Source organism: Notolabrus celidotus, chromosome 14 (genome assembly GCF_009762535.1).
Source record: "Notolabrus celidotus isolate fNotCel1 chromosome 14, fNotCel1.pri, whole genome shotgun sequence".
NCBI lineage: Eukaryota > Metazoa > Chordata > Actinopteri > Labriformes > Labridae > Notolabrus > Notolabrus celidotus.
The window spans coordinates 26,444,280-26,459,929 of NC_048285.1; the positions used below are offsets into that span (position 1 = coordinate 26,444,280).

At 40.1% G+C, this 15,650-nt stretch overlaps 2 protein-coding genes across 5 annotated transcripts; both read right to left on the reverse strand.

Annotated features, from left to right (window-relative positions):
• Positions 1–502: 502 nt before the first annotated feature.
• Positions 503–7,519, reverse strand: fhdc4 (FH2 domain containing 4). Its single transcript, XM_034701853.1, has 12 exons — positions 7,130–7,519; positions 6,048–6,624; positions 5,029–5,090; positions 4,336–4,438; positions 4,142–4,227; positions 3,955–4,055; positions 3,789–3,859; positions 3,587–3,694; positions 3,407–3,477; positions 3,197–3,314; positions 2,940–3,104; positions 503–2,859 (listed from the first exon to the last, which is right to left on the reverse strand). Exons 2-12 carry the CDS (start codon positions 6,441–6,443, stop codon positions 1,591–1,593), a joined length of 2,550 nt encoding a protein of 849 aa, XP_034557744.1. The 5' UTR covers positions 6,444–6,624; positions 7,130–7,519; the 3' UTR covers positions 503–1,590.
• Positions 7,520–9,389: 1,870 nt separating this feature from the next.
• LOC117824842 (arfaptin-2-like) lies at positions 9,390–14,754 on the reverse strand. Of its 4 annotated transcripts, XM_034700315.1 has the most exons (11): positions 14,647–14,754; positions 14,446–14,537; positions 14,250–14,358; positions 13,414–13,522; positions 12,907–12,969; positions 12,285–12,371; positions 12,041–12,144; positions 11,676–11,897; positions 11,437–11,594; positions 11,170–11,344; positions 9,390–10,904 (listed from the first exon to the last, which is right to left on the reverse strand). In XM_034700315.1, exons 3-11 carry the CDS (start codon positions 14,346–14,348, stop codon positions 10,749–10,751), a joined length of 1,173 nt encoding a protein of 390 aa, XP_034556206.1. In that variant the 5' UTR covers positions 14,349–14,358; positions 14,446–14,537; positions 14,647–14,754; the 3' UTR covers positions 9,390–10,748. The 4 variants fall into 4 exon arrangements, with proteins under 4 accessions (XP_034556206.1, XP_034556209.1, XP_034556208.1 ...); XM_034700318.1 differs by lacking the exon at positions 12,907–12,969; XM_034700317.1 differs by lacking the exon at positions 12,907–12,969 and having other exon boundaries at positions 14,633–14,707.
• Between the last annotated feature and the right edge of the window lie 896 nt (positions 14,755–15,650).

The window sequence follows — 15,650 nt, forward strand, 5'->3', positions numbered from 1 at the left end:
TCATGTAACCTCAGATCCTCCGGTAGGTCTTTACTAACTATTCCAGGCTCAAACAGAAAAACAAAAGGTGATCAAGCATTTTCTGTCCGGGCCCACAAGCTGTGGAATGACCTGCAGGATGATATCAGGGAAGCACTGTCATCTTTTAAGTCACTTTTAAAAACTCACTATTTTAGAAATGCTTTTTATTGATTTCATGGTTTATTGCTTTGATCCCTGTTTTATTACTACTGTTGGATAATGATATGTTCCTTATTACTGCCTACTGCTTTTGAAATTGTTTGTAAAGTGCTTTGTAATTTGTCCTGAAAAGTGCTATATAAATAAAGTTATCATAATTATTATTATATATGCTTGTATGTCAGCCTATTGATTAATATAATTAGCAAGAATACAGAATACTATTTATTTCAATGTAATGTCATGACCATTCATCTCAATCATACAACCTATTTCTAACAAAGGGATTAAAGGAGTGTCAGATCAAAGAAAAACTCAAAACTGAACAGAAGGTCATTTTTATTTCCTCACTTCTCAACTTCAGTCAGTCAGCTGGACAAAGTCCTAAAAACTAATCACTAACTCTTCTTAACAGCCAAGAGGTGCCTGTAGGTCAGTTTACATTTTGAGCCCCTTCTTTGGCACAAGTTGTGGCCTCAGTGACCCGTGTGGGGCTTGATGAATATTCAGGGTTGCTGCCTGGTACTTTCACAAACTGTGTGTATAGGTGTACACTTAGGGGAAGCTCGTTCTTTCCATCAAATAAGCCAGTAGATGTTGGGTTTTGCACCACAGTAATCTATTCTCAAGTTAATAACCTTCACTTTGCCACTTTGAGTCTATGGTTCAGCTCTGCCCACATACCGGCTGTCTTTGTAACACTGACCCATTTAAGCCCAAAACAATGGCTGGATTGAGTAAGAGGCTGAAAGCGTCCACAACATGATTGTGTTACATCAACAAAGGAAGAAGAAAAAAACAAAGACATAAAAAATACAGAAATCCATCACTTAACAGAAGGATATCAGTATTGAATTCAGGCATATCACGCTCAAATAGTCATTTATCAAAGTATCAAAAATAAAAATCAATCCATAACTTGCATTGCATTAGGTTTGATTTCTCTATGCTGGCTTCTGCTCACCTTCAACATTCACTTTCTTTCTCAATACATTCTGCAAGGTTGTATATTTAAATCCAGACAAAGAACACACTGTTAGTAGTTACCCGTTAATCAAAATGATAAGATCAGTGTCAATGTTGAGGGAATTTTAAACCACGTGGATAAAAAAATAGTGAAAAAATGTGCCACAGTGAGTTTGTTGTTTACTAAACAGTGTAAAGATTGCCTGGAAATAAACAACACCTTTCTTTAAACATCAGTTCACCACGTCTCTGTCATGTTCTGCCATCTAGTGGTAACATGCAATATAGACCTTTCTCAAAAACAACTTCCTCCACACACTTTCCTTACACTTACCATCATCTCTTCACAACCATTATAACAATTCGCAAAAGCAATATAAATAAAACAGTAAATTAGAGCTTTGGTAAATCTGAATATACATGTGCTTTGAATGTTTTCAAAGCCTACACACTAGAATCTGTGCCTTTCTGGACAGTTTCCTTGTTGTTCTGCGGTTTGCTCATATCTCCAAGGCGTTTTAAAAAGTTATAAAAGAACCCAGAGTTGTCAGTCTTACTCCATGGACTCTTGGGGGGAATATTTTCACTGTTTTTCTGCACATTGCTGTCTTTGGGCTCCACCGATTTTTCCTGAGGGGATTTTTCCCCATGCTCTTCATCCGGAACATGGGCTACAGAAACATTTGTCAAGCTATTCTTTGCTGTGGATGGAGGACTCTGGTCCACATCACAAGATTTTTCAAAGTCATTAGAAAGGTTAGCAAAGTCAAATACTTGTTTTGAATGATTATTTTCACCCCCATGTGACTCTTTGTCTCTTTTTGCAGATTTAGGAGTTCTGATTAGAGGCAGCGTCAACAGATCGTCTTCATTTTCTTCAGTTTTAGGGACTTTGGAAGGCAGAGTGTGACGACGTCCGAGGTTACGTTTAGAAGATGGTTGAGGATTCAGTAAAAACCTAACCAAATCCTCGTCAGTCGGATCTCCGGGATACCTCTGTGTCTCCTCGTCAAAGGTACGCTGACGAACCAGTTTGGGAGCTGAACCAGGAGACTTCTGATTTTCTAAGGAAAATTCCCCAGATGAGACACTGCTACGGCTTTTCTGAAAGCGCAGAACTTTTCTAGATGCTTCACGTAACTTTTGGGCTTCCTCCTCATTATTGTCCTGGAGATCTTCCTCATCGTCATCAGTTGTTGCTGAGAAAGTTCTGGGCCTGGATGAAATGTTGGTTGTCCCATTAGCCGGGAGTGATAAATCCTTAGATCCCTCCTTTCTGGGGGTTTCCATCTCCTCTTCAGAAGGCTTGTCACTTTTCTCCTTGTTGTCCTCAGCAATAGGCTGAGCTGTTTTTGGTGTTTTCGCTGTGAGTTCAACAGCTGAATTCCACTCCTTCCTGCCCATCTCCTGCACTCTTAAAAATCCTCCTTTCTTTTGACCTTCAGTTGGAAGGTTAGCCTGAGAGGTGATTTCTGATAGGCTCCCGTTGATGGGGCTGCCTCTTGAGGGGCTTCCATGAGTTGATGAGGGCCTTCCACTTCTCCTTCGAGTGACACGTTTGGTTAACAAAGTCTGTAGCATTGACTCTAATGCAACTCCCTCCATTTCTTTGTCTCTACTTGAGCAGGTAGCTATGGACCTGCGCTTGGCAGCACACTGCAGTCTGTCTCTGTGTCTCCGCTGCGCCTCTGCCGCCTCCTTAGCCTTGTTTTCCTGCAAAAAATCATGCAATTAGTGGATCAAAGAGGGTTTTTAACCTCGCCTAAAAAGAGCATGCCAGTGCAAATGCTTACCTGCATGGCTCGCCTAAACTTCTCACAAAAGGAATCGAAGACTGAGCAGCACTCCTCCAGTTTGAACTTGTTCGGATCTTCACAGAAGTATTCGGCCACAGAGTCACTCACAGACTGCAGTTCCTGAAGATCAATCTCTATTTCTGCCAAGCAGAGCTCAGCCTCCTAAATGGAGCCCAAATCAAAACATCAGAACATATACTCACGCATGAAATTCACATAAACTGGGCTTAATGTACCAGCAACAGACTTCTTACCTTTAGAAAATCTTCCATCTGTGCTTTTAAATCTTTCTGCTTCTTTACATCTGCTTTGGCTTTTTGTACTTTTTGTACCTGCTTCTTAAACTCTGCATCAATTTCCCCTTTATTTAGCCTAAAAGACAAAAAAAGTGAAAATTCTGATGATACAGCAAATACAAAATGGAATTAAGAAGTACTGAGTATCTTTAAAATGAGATAGTTTACCTTGCTGCAGCTTCAATGTGTTGGAGTTGTTCTGGAAATGTAAGCAGGGACATGTCTGCCTTCTGAGCTTGCTGTGGTTAAGATGAAAGGTTGTGTAAAAAAAATGGAGCTCACAAACAAAACTTAAGATTCAGAAAAACTATCCATTGCAATCAGACCAGAGTAATCAAAGCTACTTGCCATCACAACATAATGCATAAGATTCATTCCAGGTTTGTTTGCCTTGGTGTCTGCCAACTTCAACAGAGAGGCCATCCGGAAGCCAATTGCACTCCCTGCATAACCACCCTGTGATGAAATAAACCAAATGAGACTAAGAGACATGCAAAAACAAGGAGATGCATTCAAGAGTCCACTATCACCGAATGTGGTATATACTCACAGCATTCATATAATTTCCAGTCTTCAGGACCAGGCGAATCACAGAATGTAAATGATCAGACTCCAACAGTTCTGATGGAGGAAAAACATCACAGTTTGAATTGATCAAAAACACTTATATGGTTAAAATCTGTATGTATTGTTTATCAAGAGAAAATAAACCATACCTGTTCCTGCAGCTGTCAAAGTGCTAATGAACCCTTTCATTTCATTCATGAGAGGGACAAGTTCCTCTTTGAGCACCAAGCTGCTAAGACGCTCTTCATAACTAACAGACACAAGATTTCCACTGTAAGCCAACTTCCACTGAAATGTAACACTTGCAATATATTGAATGACATTGGGGTAGCTCACCTGGATACCTTGACTAGCATATGCATGAACAGATCTGCTTCAGGGAGAGCTGAGGTGTCACCTTTAAAACCAACCAGCTGCTTCACCTGCGATTTTCAAAGAGAATTATAAGGGAGGTGTATAAGCAACAATACTGTGAGATTAACAGAACACATTGCATTCATTAAACAGTATAAAAGCAGCTGTCAAAGTACCTCCCCTTCATCTGGCAGCAGCTTGCGCAGCTCCTTCAGCTTTCCAAATCCAAAACTGAGACTACTTCCTGATTTAATGTCTTCGATCATGTCTTGCACAGGCCTGTGGAGGAAAGCGGAGAGACAGATATGTTTCAGATCTAAATTGTTCAAATGTTTTTTCTTCCAGAATTGCCATATGTCAATTTTCACAAAACACTTTTGCATCTTTGGAAAGTTCGGCTGCCGACACAAACAAGCCTCTACCTGCTCACACAGTGTTGCGAAATGGCAGCATTTCTGTTGTCAATCAACAGAAAAACACTGCACAAGGACTTCAGAATGATGGAATATCTACTGATTAGACATTGTTTTGAAAATTTTCTCAGTTGGAGGCCATCTTTAACAGCTGTCTGTATTTCTTCTATTTCCTGTTAGATCTGTCACAAATGCCAGAAAGCCTGAGGCAACACATTTACAATAGCTCGCAACAAATATTCATCTGGTTGCCACAGTGAGGTAACCTGTTGGAGCTGTAGAACAGTGTACATCGGACCTGCTGGGACATGTTGGCTGTTCAATTTTTGTGAGCAAGAGGCAGTCATGGTGCACATTAATCTGTCTGCATCACCCTGTGCTGTTTTACGTCAGGGCACAGCCAGATTATTGAGCAAAAAAAATAATCACACCAGAGGAATACTGACACTGACTCACCGCTTGAATTGCTTCAGGAAAATTCCTATGTTCATGCTCCTCTTGGAGTTGAGGATGGAAACCTGGGAGAGCACACAGAGACAGACCAGGATATAATCAGCTTGTCAGCTTCTAAGATAATTTCACTATTGGCCTGAACAGAGTCTGCCATGTTAAAGCTCTCCAAACAGAACAAAGGTTGAGAATTCCTTGAGTTGATTGTATTGAACAATCAGGGAAAAGATACCTTATTTTGCATCAGTGATATTTTTTTTCTCAGTGTCTCTTTTGGAAAACGGGACAGAGGTCAAATAAAAAGTTTTGTAACAGACTTTAACCTACTTATGTCACAGAAACAACAATAACAGTGATAGTTGTAAATAGACATGCAGAAAAAGAACGTCCTTGTTTCTGTTAAGGCCTTCTTCTAAATCTAAGACAACAGTGCAGGTTATTCATACAATGAGCTGACTTTGGATTATGAAGTAAGAACAGTAAGCTGCAATACAAAATAGAGCTGCATGAGAACACAATTACACCTTCCTTGAGCAAACAGATCAGAGGAAGAGAGACTCCACCCTTGTATTGAATGACTGATCAAAACACAGAGTTTCTAAGAGACACATTACGTTATACCTATAATTACTATTTTTGTTATACAATGAAAAAACAAATTGACTGTTTTTCTTCTCCTACAGGGATAGGCTACACAAAAAGACAGCTTCTTCAATAGAGAGTCCCATTTCCCTAAAACTGGATGGATTGTGGTGAATGGCGTGTGGTGAATGAGCCATTTGAAAGAGATCCTCATCCAACCCCTCATCATACATCCCATTTTTTGTTTTGGTCACAGGGGACATTGTTTGAGCCTCAATAGCATCACAAGAAAAACAGAACCAATACAGTTTGAAAGAACGTGACTCTGCTCCTCATTACGCAACAAAATACACCAACTATGTCAGCATAGGATTGCAACAAAGCCTTAGGGCTAGTGTGGAACTCTGATTGAGCACCCGTGTCCTTAGGCTGGTTGTACTCACCATTTCCCCTCCTGAGCCAGCATTAGGCATGCCTTTCAGACTCTGGCGGTTCAAGGCTTTGACTTGTTGCTTGCCCTGCTTGTGGCTGAACAGTTCCTCCATTCGAACTGTGTCCAGCTCGTATTCCCCATCGGTCTTATCTGCTGTCCAGATGTTATGCTTTCCTAGCACGCTGTGTTTGGGGAGGGTCTCCCAGTTAAAGTTACGCATCTTGGAGCTCCTATGCCCCCCCTTTCCAAAGAGGCTTGAGCCATGGAGGGATGGAGGGGCGCCTGGGGGAGGAGGAGGAGGAGGGATACCAGGAGGAGGTGGCGGAGGTGGAGGTGGTGGCGGTGGTGGAGGCGGTGGTGGAGGAGGGGGTGGCGGTGGTGGAGCAGGAGGACCTTCTGGTTGCATCTTCTAAGGAAAGGCTGTCAGTGGGTTAGGGATGTTGTCATGGTCTCAGTCAGCCATACAGGCTGCTCCAAAGCCCACAAAGAATTGAAGTGAGGATGCTTCTGTTTTAGTTGGAGAGTGCTGCAGTTGTTGTGATGGAGGGACCGTCCACAGTGTTGTCAGCTGGGATGATTTATTCAGACTAAAAAAAAAAAACAGAGCAGGGTGGAGATAAATGAATCACATGTTCATTATGACTGTAAACAACAGTGTTTAACAGAAGATGAAGCATTCACTCCCCCCACAGAACCCTGCATTAATCACTATTGTAGTGTAAACCACTGTACTTTGGTGTAATGAATACAAATGGATCTAAATTAATCAAAGTATTTAAAATGTGTGATAGGATTTATAGCTAAATGAGGAGGTAGCTGTATAAAAAGTATTGAGCATATTTAACTCTGCCCAGATGACTGATTGTTTCTAGAAAATGAAACTATCTACTTGGCAGGATCAATTAGTGAATTAGGGAGTCATTTTATGACTATGTAGGAGAGTAAGGTCTAAAATGACGCAAACAAGGCTGGACAAAGGTTTTTTCCTTCCACATCAATCTTTAAACCATAAAACACTCCGTATGTTACAATGCTCTTTACTTAAAAGTACCAATAGTAATATCTTAAAGGAAAACAAGAAGGACAACATACCTTTATTTTGCGCACAAATACTGAGAAATGATCCGTCTTTTTCCTTGTTCTATGACTTTTCCCTCCGTCGTCTCGTTGTAACTCCACCATCCAAAGAAAAGACTGACAACAACCTGGATAAGACAGGAAGAGAGTGTCGAAACACCCTGCATGAACACGACGACACGCCCAGGTAACTGACTTCTGTCCATGAAGTCCACACCTTCAGAGTCGCATGATCTGTGGGAAGTTATGTGGGACCTGTTGGCTGGAGTTTGTGGTCTCGCTGTGTTTTCTGTCCAGCTGTCATGAACTTATGAGAGCAGTCCACTGGATGTCCAGACGCCTCCAGCGTGACTGATAAAGGGAAATCATCGATTGTTTTTAAAAGCTCTGTTTTTATTATGAGCTTTAGAAATCTACAAAAAATAAGAGGCTTGCGTTAGTCTGTGCGTAAAATGGTCAGTCAGTTTATGGAGTTCCGGAGACTTGTTGTATTGTTGGGTTGGCTCCAATAAAATAATCTGAAGAGAATAAAACTTTGGACAACAGATTACTTTAGTTAAACATTAAGCTTGTTAACTTTTCACACAGTGTGTAAGCTGAGCTGTTGGTGTCAGTGGCCTGAGAGTCGATTAGCAGCCAGCCTCTCAGCTCTGTCCTTTAATATGATAAGCTCCAAAGATGATAGATTTAATATGCTAAATGCATTTGTATGCAAATCACTTGTTTCTACTTCAAAGACTAAGATGAACTCCAGATTTGGAATAAGATTCACTGCTCCTTCAAAAGGAAAAATGTGCCCAATTAAACAAAAGCCTAAAGCTCTTGTTACTGAGTAAATCTGATTTTCCTATCAAATGACCTCAGTGTGACTTTTATTTAATAAAATCAGCTAGCATGGTAAATAACCTTTGCAAGGCTGACAAATTTAAAAAGATAAGATTTACAGTTTGAAGATTTGTTTTCCCCTGCAAGTTGTAAAAAAAGAGTCATCCTTCAAAAACTTGAAGACATTTTAAGACTCAAACATTATTTATAAGGCCGTCAAGGCAAACATATTCAAAGTTACTGTAACTGTATCTTAATCAGAGATTACAGAAAACAAATAGAACTGCAAGGTATGACAGTAAAGACTGAATTCACCTCTATAGATAGTCACACAAAGTTGGACCTGTATGAGTTGTGAGTAATTCAAAGATAAGTCTGAATCCCAGGTGTTAACAATTGAAGAGAAAATGTCTGTGTTTGCGGGATCAATTTGTGTGTTTTAATCTGACATTCTCCTTTGGATGTGAGAGTCCTGTTTACACAGAGTCTGGTTTGTTGGGAGGTATGCCCGAAAAGGGAGTCATCATATGATTATGTTATTGATGTTATTTTAATGCTGTTGTATTGTCATGTTGCTACGTTTTACCAGCTGCACACACCTACTGTACACAAAGAACATGTCCGGTTTATTTAAGCCTCTGTGAATAAAACATCAGGCTCAACTAGTTGGGCCTTACTCAGCGTCTCTTATACCTTATCCTGACACCAGTAGTCTATAAAAGACATATGTCAAATTATTTTAACTTTCAACCCAACAAGAGGTGCTTGAACTTGTATTACAGCAGACATTTGGCCCAGATTTTGCTGAAAGCTGGCACAACTAGCATTCAGTCAGTACTGACATAAGGTGTGTGAACCATAGACATACAGTCTATGGTGTGAACTGAACAGACGGCTTCATTTCTCAAGACCAGAGGTTACTGCTTGGGTCGATCAATTCAGCCATAACTTGGGAGGTAATTTAACCTTTAACCCCTTTCCAGTCTTGAAAACTGCACATTTGATTTTAATGTGTTTTATATTTTCCAAGTAGGCTTCTTACAAAAAATAAGAAATCTATCAATATCAAAGTGGGGTGGTCGATCAAATTTGCTACCTCTAGATCTGCCCATACTTCCTCTGCAAGCTTTTCCTCTTCTGCCCCAGCTCCTTCTTTTTATGTTTTGTCTGACTCCTTCATGTTTTTCTGTTGTCATTGATGTTTGCTCTGTTATGTAGGGTTTTGGCTGCTGCTCCTTTCACTGCAGGCCTGCAGGGAGGCCCTACAATAGAGCAATCACACCAAATTTAACTCCATGCAGAGCAAATAAGAACTTAATGCTGGGTCCTAACTGAAATGTTTAAACTTTTCTTCGATCTGCAGAACTTCTAATGAATGCATCATTGACAGTTTATATACTTTCAATGATACATTCATTATTATTACAAACAAGATAAGTCATGAGAAGCATTTTAGAGATATATCATTGTATTTTCATGTACATAATTACTTGTGGCATACATTTGCAATATATCGTGAGTTTTCTGTACACAATCGGGAGGACATTCAATATCAAATCAAATCTGTGGCACTGCACAGTCAGGTGAAACAAACATCCAGCAGACTTTATTGGAAATGTAAAAGACAAAGACAAATCAGCTGACTAATCAGAAATGGACACAGATTGGTAAATAAATAAAACAAAATCAGAAAAAAAATAACTCTTACATTCTGTCCTCGAGGAGTTACTTCGACTTCCATAACACAGACTGCAAGTGGTATGGCATGTGTTCATACTTTTATCTGACTTCAGAGTTTAGTAAAAAGAGACTTCAAGAATCAGTCTCACAGGCTTCTTTCAGTTGCCCCTCATATAGAAACAAAGTCATGTAAACACTGGCTATGTGCTGCATTTTGATTTATGATTTTATTCAGAAATGATTGAATGTTTCACCAAAGCATCCATACTATGGATCAACACATGAATGTGAGTGTAATATTCCTTTTAGCGGCTTATTTCAAAGTGTAAACTCTGAAGTAAATAAGACACACACTTGTGACTGTGCTGGATTATCAACATATCTAAAAGGTACCCAAAGATTAGGATTGCAATCAAGTTTAGAGAAAACCCAAATTCACTATAAACCTTTTCCCCTTTGATGTCTGTAAACCATAACCTGGTCATACAGGCAGATGCTCCACACAGCTGAGTTTGAAACAAGATAACTTTAAAAACTATGATAAATCTGGATGTCTTTGATTCAATCTGTAAAACTACATTTAGAGGAACTGGTTCAGTCATGCATACTCAAAAAAAAACTAATCAAATTTCTGAGGATATTTCATGACATGTTTGACATTATTATAACTTGATAATCTGATAATCTAATCTTTTAGAATTACTCTCATGTGATGTACTCAGTAAATACTACAGATGACACTTTAGGCAACATTAAAAAACACAACAAAATAATGAATGTGCAAAACTGCCAAAGGGGTTCTACAGAAGTAGAAGACTGTACTTTACATAAATAAGAAGTGATATATAAATGATTGCGCAACCTAAATAAGAAAATAACAAAAAGGTACATTTGTGACTTTACAATAAATTCTGTAACAACTAAAAATGTCGTTCCATCTACGGTATGTCATGAGTGATACGAAAAACATTTTGAAAGAGATAACTCGTGTTTTTCTTCATCGCTGGCAGCTACTGTCATACAGTATACTCCTTTATGTATTTAATTATTGTCCATCAAACCACAATGTCAAGTTTGTCACTGACCGGCATGTCTCTGCTTCTCTCAAACAGCTGAACCCTGCACATCTTCACTGCTCCTCCAGCCAGGATGGCTTGTCTGATCCTGGGGGCTTTAACTTAACGTTAAACTGTATGAGAGTTTGTTCCAACTGCTGCTGGTTGCCAGCAAAGTAAGCTGAGATAGCGTTGTGGAAGAGAAGCAGCTGCTTGTGCATCACCTTTACCTAAAGGGGAAAAAAGGGAGATAAAGTGTCTGCAGGAGATTTCAAAGCAGCTTGCACATCACACTGTAACTTAGATGTTTTGTGTCAGACAGGCTTTTTAGGAACAGGCATGAGAAGGTTCTTAAAATGACACTAATCATGATAGTAATCTTAGTCAATGATATGCAGTTTGAAGCCTTACCAGTGGTTGACACATAACAATACCCAACAGGATCCTGAAGGGAACCTATTCACAAATAATCTGCTTTAAAAAATATATACAAACCTTGTTTTCCTCCAGAAATTTGATTTTAATGGTGACATCACTGCGCAGCCTTTCATACTTGTCTCTGTGAATCTGATAGTCATGCTGGGCCATCTCAATGCGGACCATGGCAGCTGCATCCCTTGGGCCCAAACTCAGCTCCTCCATATCAGACCGATAGGCATCAAACTCAAGTCTGTAGGCACACACACAGTTAAGATATTACTGGCTCTGATCACCCAAACTGGTTTATCTCTGCACTCCTAAGGGGGTGTGAGGGTTTGTCACCTTGCGTTTTCATAATGCGCTATGGTCATCAGAGTATCCTCCATTGTTTTGTTGACCAAGGTGTCGACACTGGACACGAAAAAGCTGATAGCACCCAGCAGTGCCTCGCCGTTCTTACACAACAGCTTTTGTGTTTCTGCATTGTATCCAAACTCATCCTGCAAAGACACAGATACAGTTAACTGCTAACTTAATTTACATGTCATGTCCCATTTCCACAAACTTTTAAAGAGCAGTACCTGCAGTTCAGGGGACTTCTGGCTGAGGTCAGTAAAGGTGTCTCCCAGAGCCTGTTGAGTCTGCACCATACTCTGAAAATGACTGATGAGTGCAGTGGCCAGTCTCAGGATGTTTTCATACTTGCTCTTGGTATCTCTTAACAAGTCAATCTGAGTCTCCAGCTCCAGGTCTACAGTTCGAGACCCTCGCCCAAACTTTTCAGAGAACATCTGCTTGGTACACTATAGAATGGAAATTGACAGAGATTAGAATAAAACAACCCCAAAGTAAACCATGAATCAAATCCCAGTTGGATGAATAAAACCGCCTTTTAAGTAGTTTCAGCTTTTAGAAACGTTGTAATCAAAGAATCTCGACACATTACCTTGTATGTGTTTATGCCCCATTTCTTTACACTGTCCAATTTCTCCACTGCCACACCACGAGAAACTTCTTCAGTGGAGTTACTTGCGTTATGGTTTGATGATCCTATCAGAAAAAATAAGAAAAATGTAGACTCTAATGCATGTTTTCCCATAAAAGTTAACAAAGCAGAGGTTTACAGAAATGACACAGCTCATAATGATGGGTTGAGGACAACATGAACATGGTAATGAGCATAGTGATACCTGGACGCTGGTCTGTCTGTTGTGTAAGCCGGGTGGCTGCAGACTGGCTGTGAGGCAAACTAACACCCCTGGATTTCATGCGAATGTCTGAAATGAGCATGGTGATGATGAGGAGTGAGGATGAGATGAAGACAACAACTGAAATATGTGGGAAAAACGTTTGACAACATATGCAGTCGAACAGTAGATGATGTAAAGTTGAAGAAAGGTGTTAGGGTCCAAGGTGGAGGATGTGCAATAAGATAACAATCTGTCATGCAGGTTTCCCATGCAGGAAAGAGGATTTATAAAAAAGATGAAAATGGACTTCATGGGATGAGCGTTCCAAGCAACAACAAATAGTCATCCAAAGTGCATTTTTCAGTAGAAAATAAGACATTCTTATTAGAGGACAACATTTCAAGTGACAGCCCCGTATTATCAGTTCAGTGCATCACTAGTTTTAAAAGCTTCCAAAGTCTTTCTAGTTGTTAAGCCGTTAGCTGAGGAGGTTACAAGCAAGTTTTTCTTCATCTCCCTCAGTCAAGCAACACCAAAAACCTCTTATAAGGGGCCGGAACAGAACAACATATAAAAGGTTAACTCAGAACACAAAATGAGGCTTGTCAGATTACACAGCCACCTGGTCCAGGTGCAGGGGCTCGTCTTCTGTCCAGATACTCAGGGTTGAAGCGAACTGCAGGCCCTATGGGATATGGATGTTTGTAACATGAACCAGGAGTTCTCAGTTTGACCTCTTGAAAGGGCATTGAGTATCCACCACTTTTACATAATGCCATAACAAGTCATGGGAGCCTGCAACTGACAATAGACAGAATAATTGTGTTTTTATAAGTGTGTGTTTGTTTGTTTTGTGTGTGGAGGAGGTTGCTAAAACAAAAAAAGCATGGAACAAGCTTCAGGGTTCTGTGTGATCCCAGAGATGTCAGCAGTTGGCACAGAAAACGCAGGGTCATCTGATTTGTCCTACAACCCTGTTTAACTAATAGACAGTTATTAGTACAATTTAAAGCTACTGAACAGTAACTCTTACTTAATGCACCTTTAGATTTATATCTTTGGACAGCAATGAGTCTGAACAACATAAATAAAACCTGTAAAAGCTGGTATCCAGTTTTTTAGGCAGTACCTTTGATGCTGCTGGTGGGAATGATGCCCCCTGCAGGTCCTCCATAACCTCCTGACACGATGCTGGTTTCATTCAGGTTGGGTCCTGACACCATCACCTGCTGCAGATCCTGATGGGTCAAAAACAATATTAGTAAAATAAAAAATCTGCAAGCACGAAATGTTACCATGTGTTTTGTCATCCGTAAAAACAAAGAACAGTGTAATATAAAGGGGCAGGATAAAAATATACTTGAAGAATACAAATCTGACACTACTTTTTGACTTGAATAGGTTTACAATTTGTTATATATTAAAATAGGAGCACTATTAAACACTATTGGATTTTTGTCAAAAGTAAGAAACCCTCAGTTGTTTTATAATGATGTCAACTGAAACTGAACAATTCAAGTTAACCTGCAGAGAGACACAACCAATATATCCACTTCAATCTTTCAATATGATGACTATTCAGGATAACTTCCTCAGAAATAGTATATCATTCATGTAGGACTGCTTATGCTGCAACTTTCTCAACCATGTTAGGCTGCTTTATGTAAAATGACAGCATCAGGTATGATGTTTTTTCCCTTTTGGCCATGCAAAAAGCTCATACAGTGAAAGCATCCTCTCCAGATTAAAGTTAGAATCCCCTCCTCTCCATGCTCTTCACACACTGAACACAGCTACTGTACAGAGCTGCAGGCCTGTGCATGATTAGGTAACAATTGGCCTTACGAGCAGCCTGAGCTCTAAACTACACTGTCTTGTGAGAAAAAAAAAAGATAACCTCAAACTGAACACAAAAACACTAAAGCAGATTCAATCGTGAGTGAGATGAGATGAAATGTGATATACCTGCTCCAGGCTGTCATCCTCTGGTAGAGTCCCTGTGTCTCCATTGCTGTTAATGGGGATCTCCATGGTTGCAGCCTTGCTCATGATATTGTCAGCCATAATGAAATCTCTGCAACACAGCACCAAACAGTGACACTTAAAGATGAGCTCATGTATACAGTGTAATAAAAACGAGCAAAAATAACAGCCTGCTTACACTGATGCTGGGCTACTACTTGACAGCTAGCTTCCTCAACACTGTAGCAACTTGATATTGGAGCCAAGTCCAGTCGTCCGAGGGAGAAAACCCTGTCGTTTACACAGAAACCGACTTTAATATGTGTTCAATGGGAATGCACGGCTGTCTTCACTTATCATTCAATGCAACATCCATAATTATTTACCCTACAAAGCTCACGTTATCTGTCTGCTTCCATTTAAGGTCCAGAAAATCCCTGCATCCAAGCAGCCTAAGATCCAGGCAAGCGAAGAGGTTTAGTAGTATCACTTCAAAATAAAAGTTTGTATTACTTTTATTATATTTTAACTCACATGATACGACTATAAAAGCAAAGCACACTCAACAAATTAGTGAGTTAACACTTCTTTGAGTGTGTTACTTACTAAAATGAAAGGCTGGAAGTGTTTAATTTGACTGTATGCTCTTATTTTGAAGGATACTGCTCTAACGTAGCATCACCGTCAAACCTCCTCCCCCTCTCCATCTTCCACGTCGTGCAGTGCTGACGTAGCGTTATCCCTTCACTGTAGTTCCAACCTGATCCCGAAGATGTCAGTAATAGCCTGCTGGTGAGTAAACAAGCTGAACAACAGTTTCACTAAAACAAAAACTCCTCTTTGAATTCTCCTCTGAGGCACTGACCTGCAGGGGCGTCACCAGGACTTCTGGGCCCCCCTGAAAAGATATCTCAGTGGGCCCCATCACAACAGCCAACCTTACAAAATGTAACATTACTGATATAATACTGGTTTATTTGCATTAAACAAAAATATGTGCTTAAAACTATCGTGGTTAAAGGCCCTGTGAGGAGTTTTGAACTGTCTGAGAAATAGACTGGAAATGATACTGATGCCTCTTTATGATCTTCAATAGCAAACAAGACCATCAGCAACAACACTAACACCTTCTCTGTTGTCATTGTGAGTGCCTGAAACTGCCCTGAGAGGGTAGGTGTCAGACCAGATGATGGACTCGCTTCAGAAAAAGCCTTTATTTGACTGTTTTCATGGAAAATAATCTCATTCCCTGATAAAGTTGAATGTTAAAGGACAACAGGATGAGGTTTTTGTTGAAAACACTACTTTTGCATGTATAGGACAAGAGATAAGAGGTATCACTTTGTCCACAAGGGGGCGCCAGAATCGATACAAAACAAAAGTTCCTCACAGCCCCTTTAACTG

Coding starts and splice junctions, on each gene's coding strand:
- LOC117824842 (XM_034700315.1), bottom strand. CDS start 14,348: ATGGCTGACAATATCATGAGCAAGGCTGCAACCATGGAGATCCCCATT. Junction 12,145..12,284: donor ACAGACAGACCAGCGTCCAG/GTATCACTATGC, acceptor TTTTTCTGATAG/GATCATCAAACCATAACGCA. Junction 11,595..11,675: donor AGAAGTCCCCTGAACTGCAG/GTACTGCTCTTT, acceptor GTGTCTTTGCAG/GATGAGTTTGGATACAATGC.
- fhdc4 (XM_034701853.1), bottom strand. CDS start 6,443: ATGCAACCAGAAGGTCCTCCTGCTCCACCACCGCCACCCCCTCCTCCA. Junction 5,091..6,047: donor CTGGCTCAGGAGGGGAAATG/GTGAGTACAACC, acceptor GTGCTCTCCCAG/GTTTCCATCCTCAACTCCAA. Junction 3,105..3,196: donor AGATGGAAGATTTTCTAAAG/GTAAGAAGTCTG, acceptor GGCTCCATTTAG/GAGGCTGAGCTCTGCTTGGC.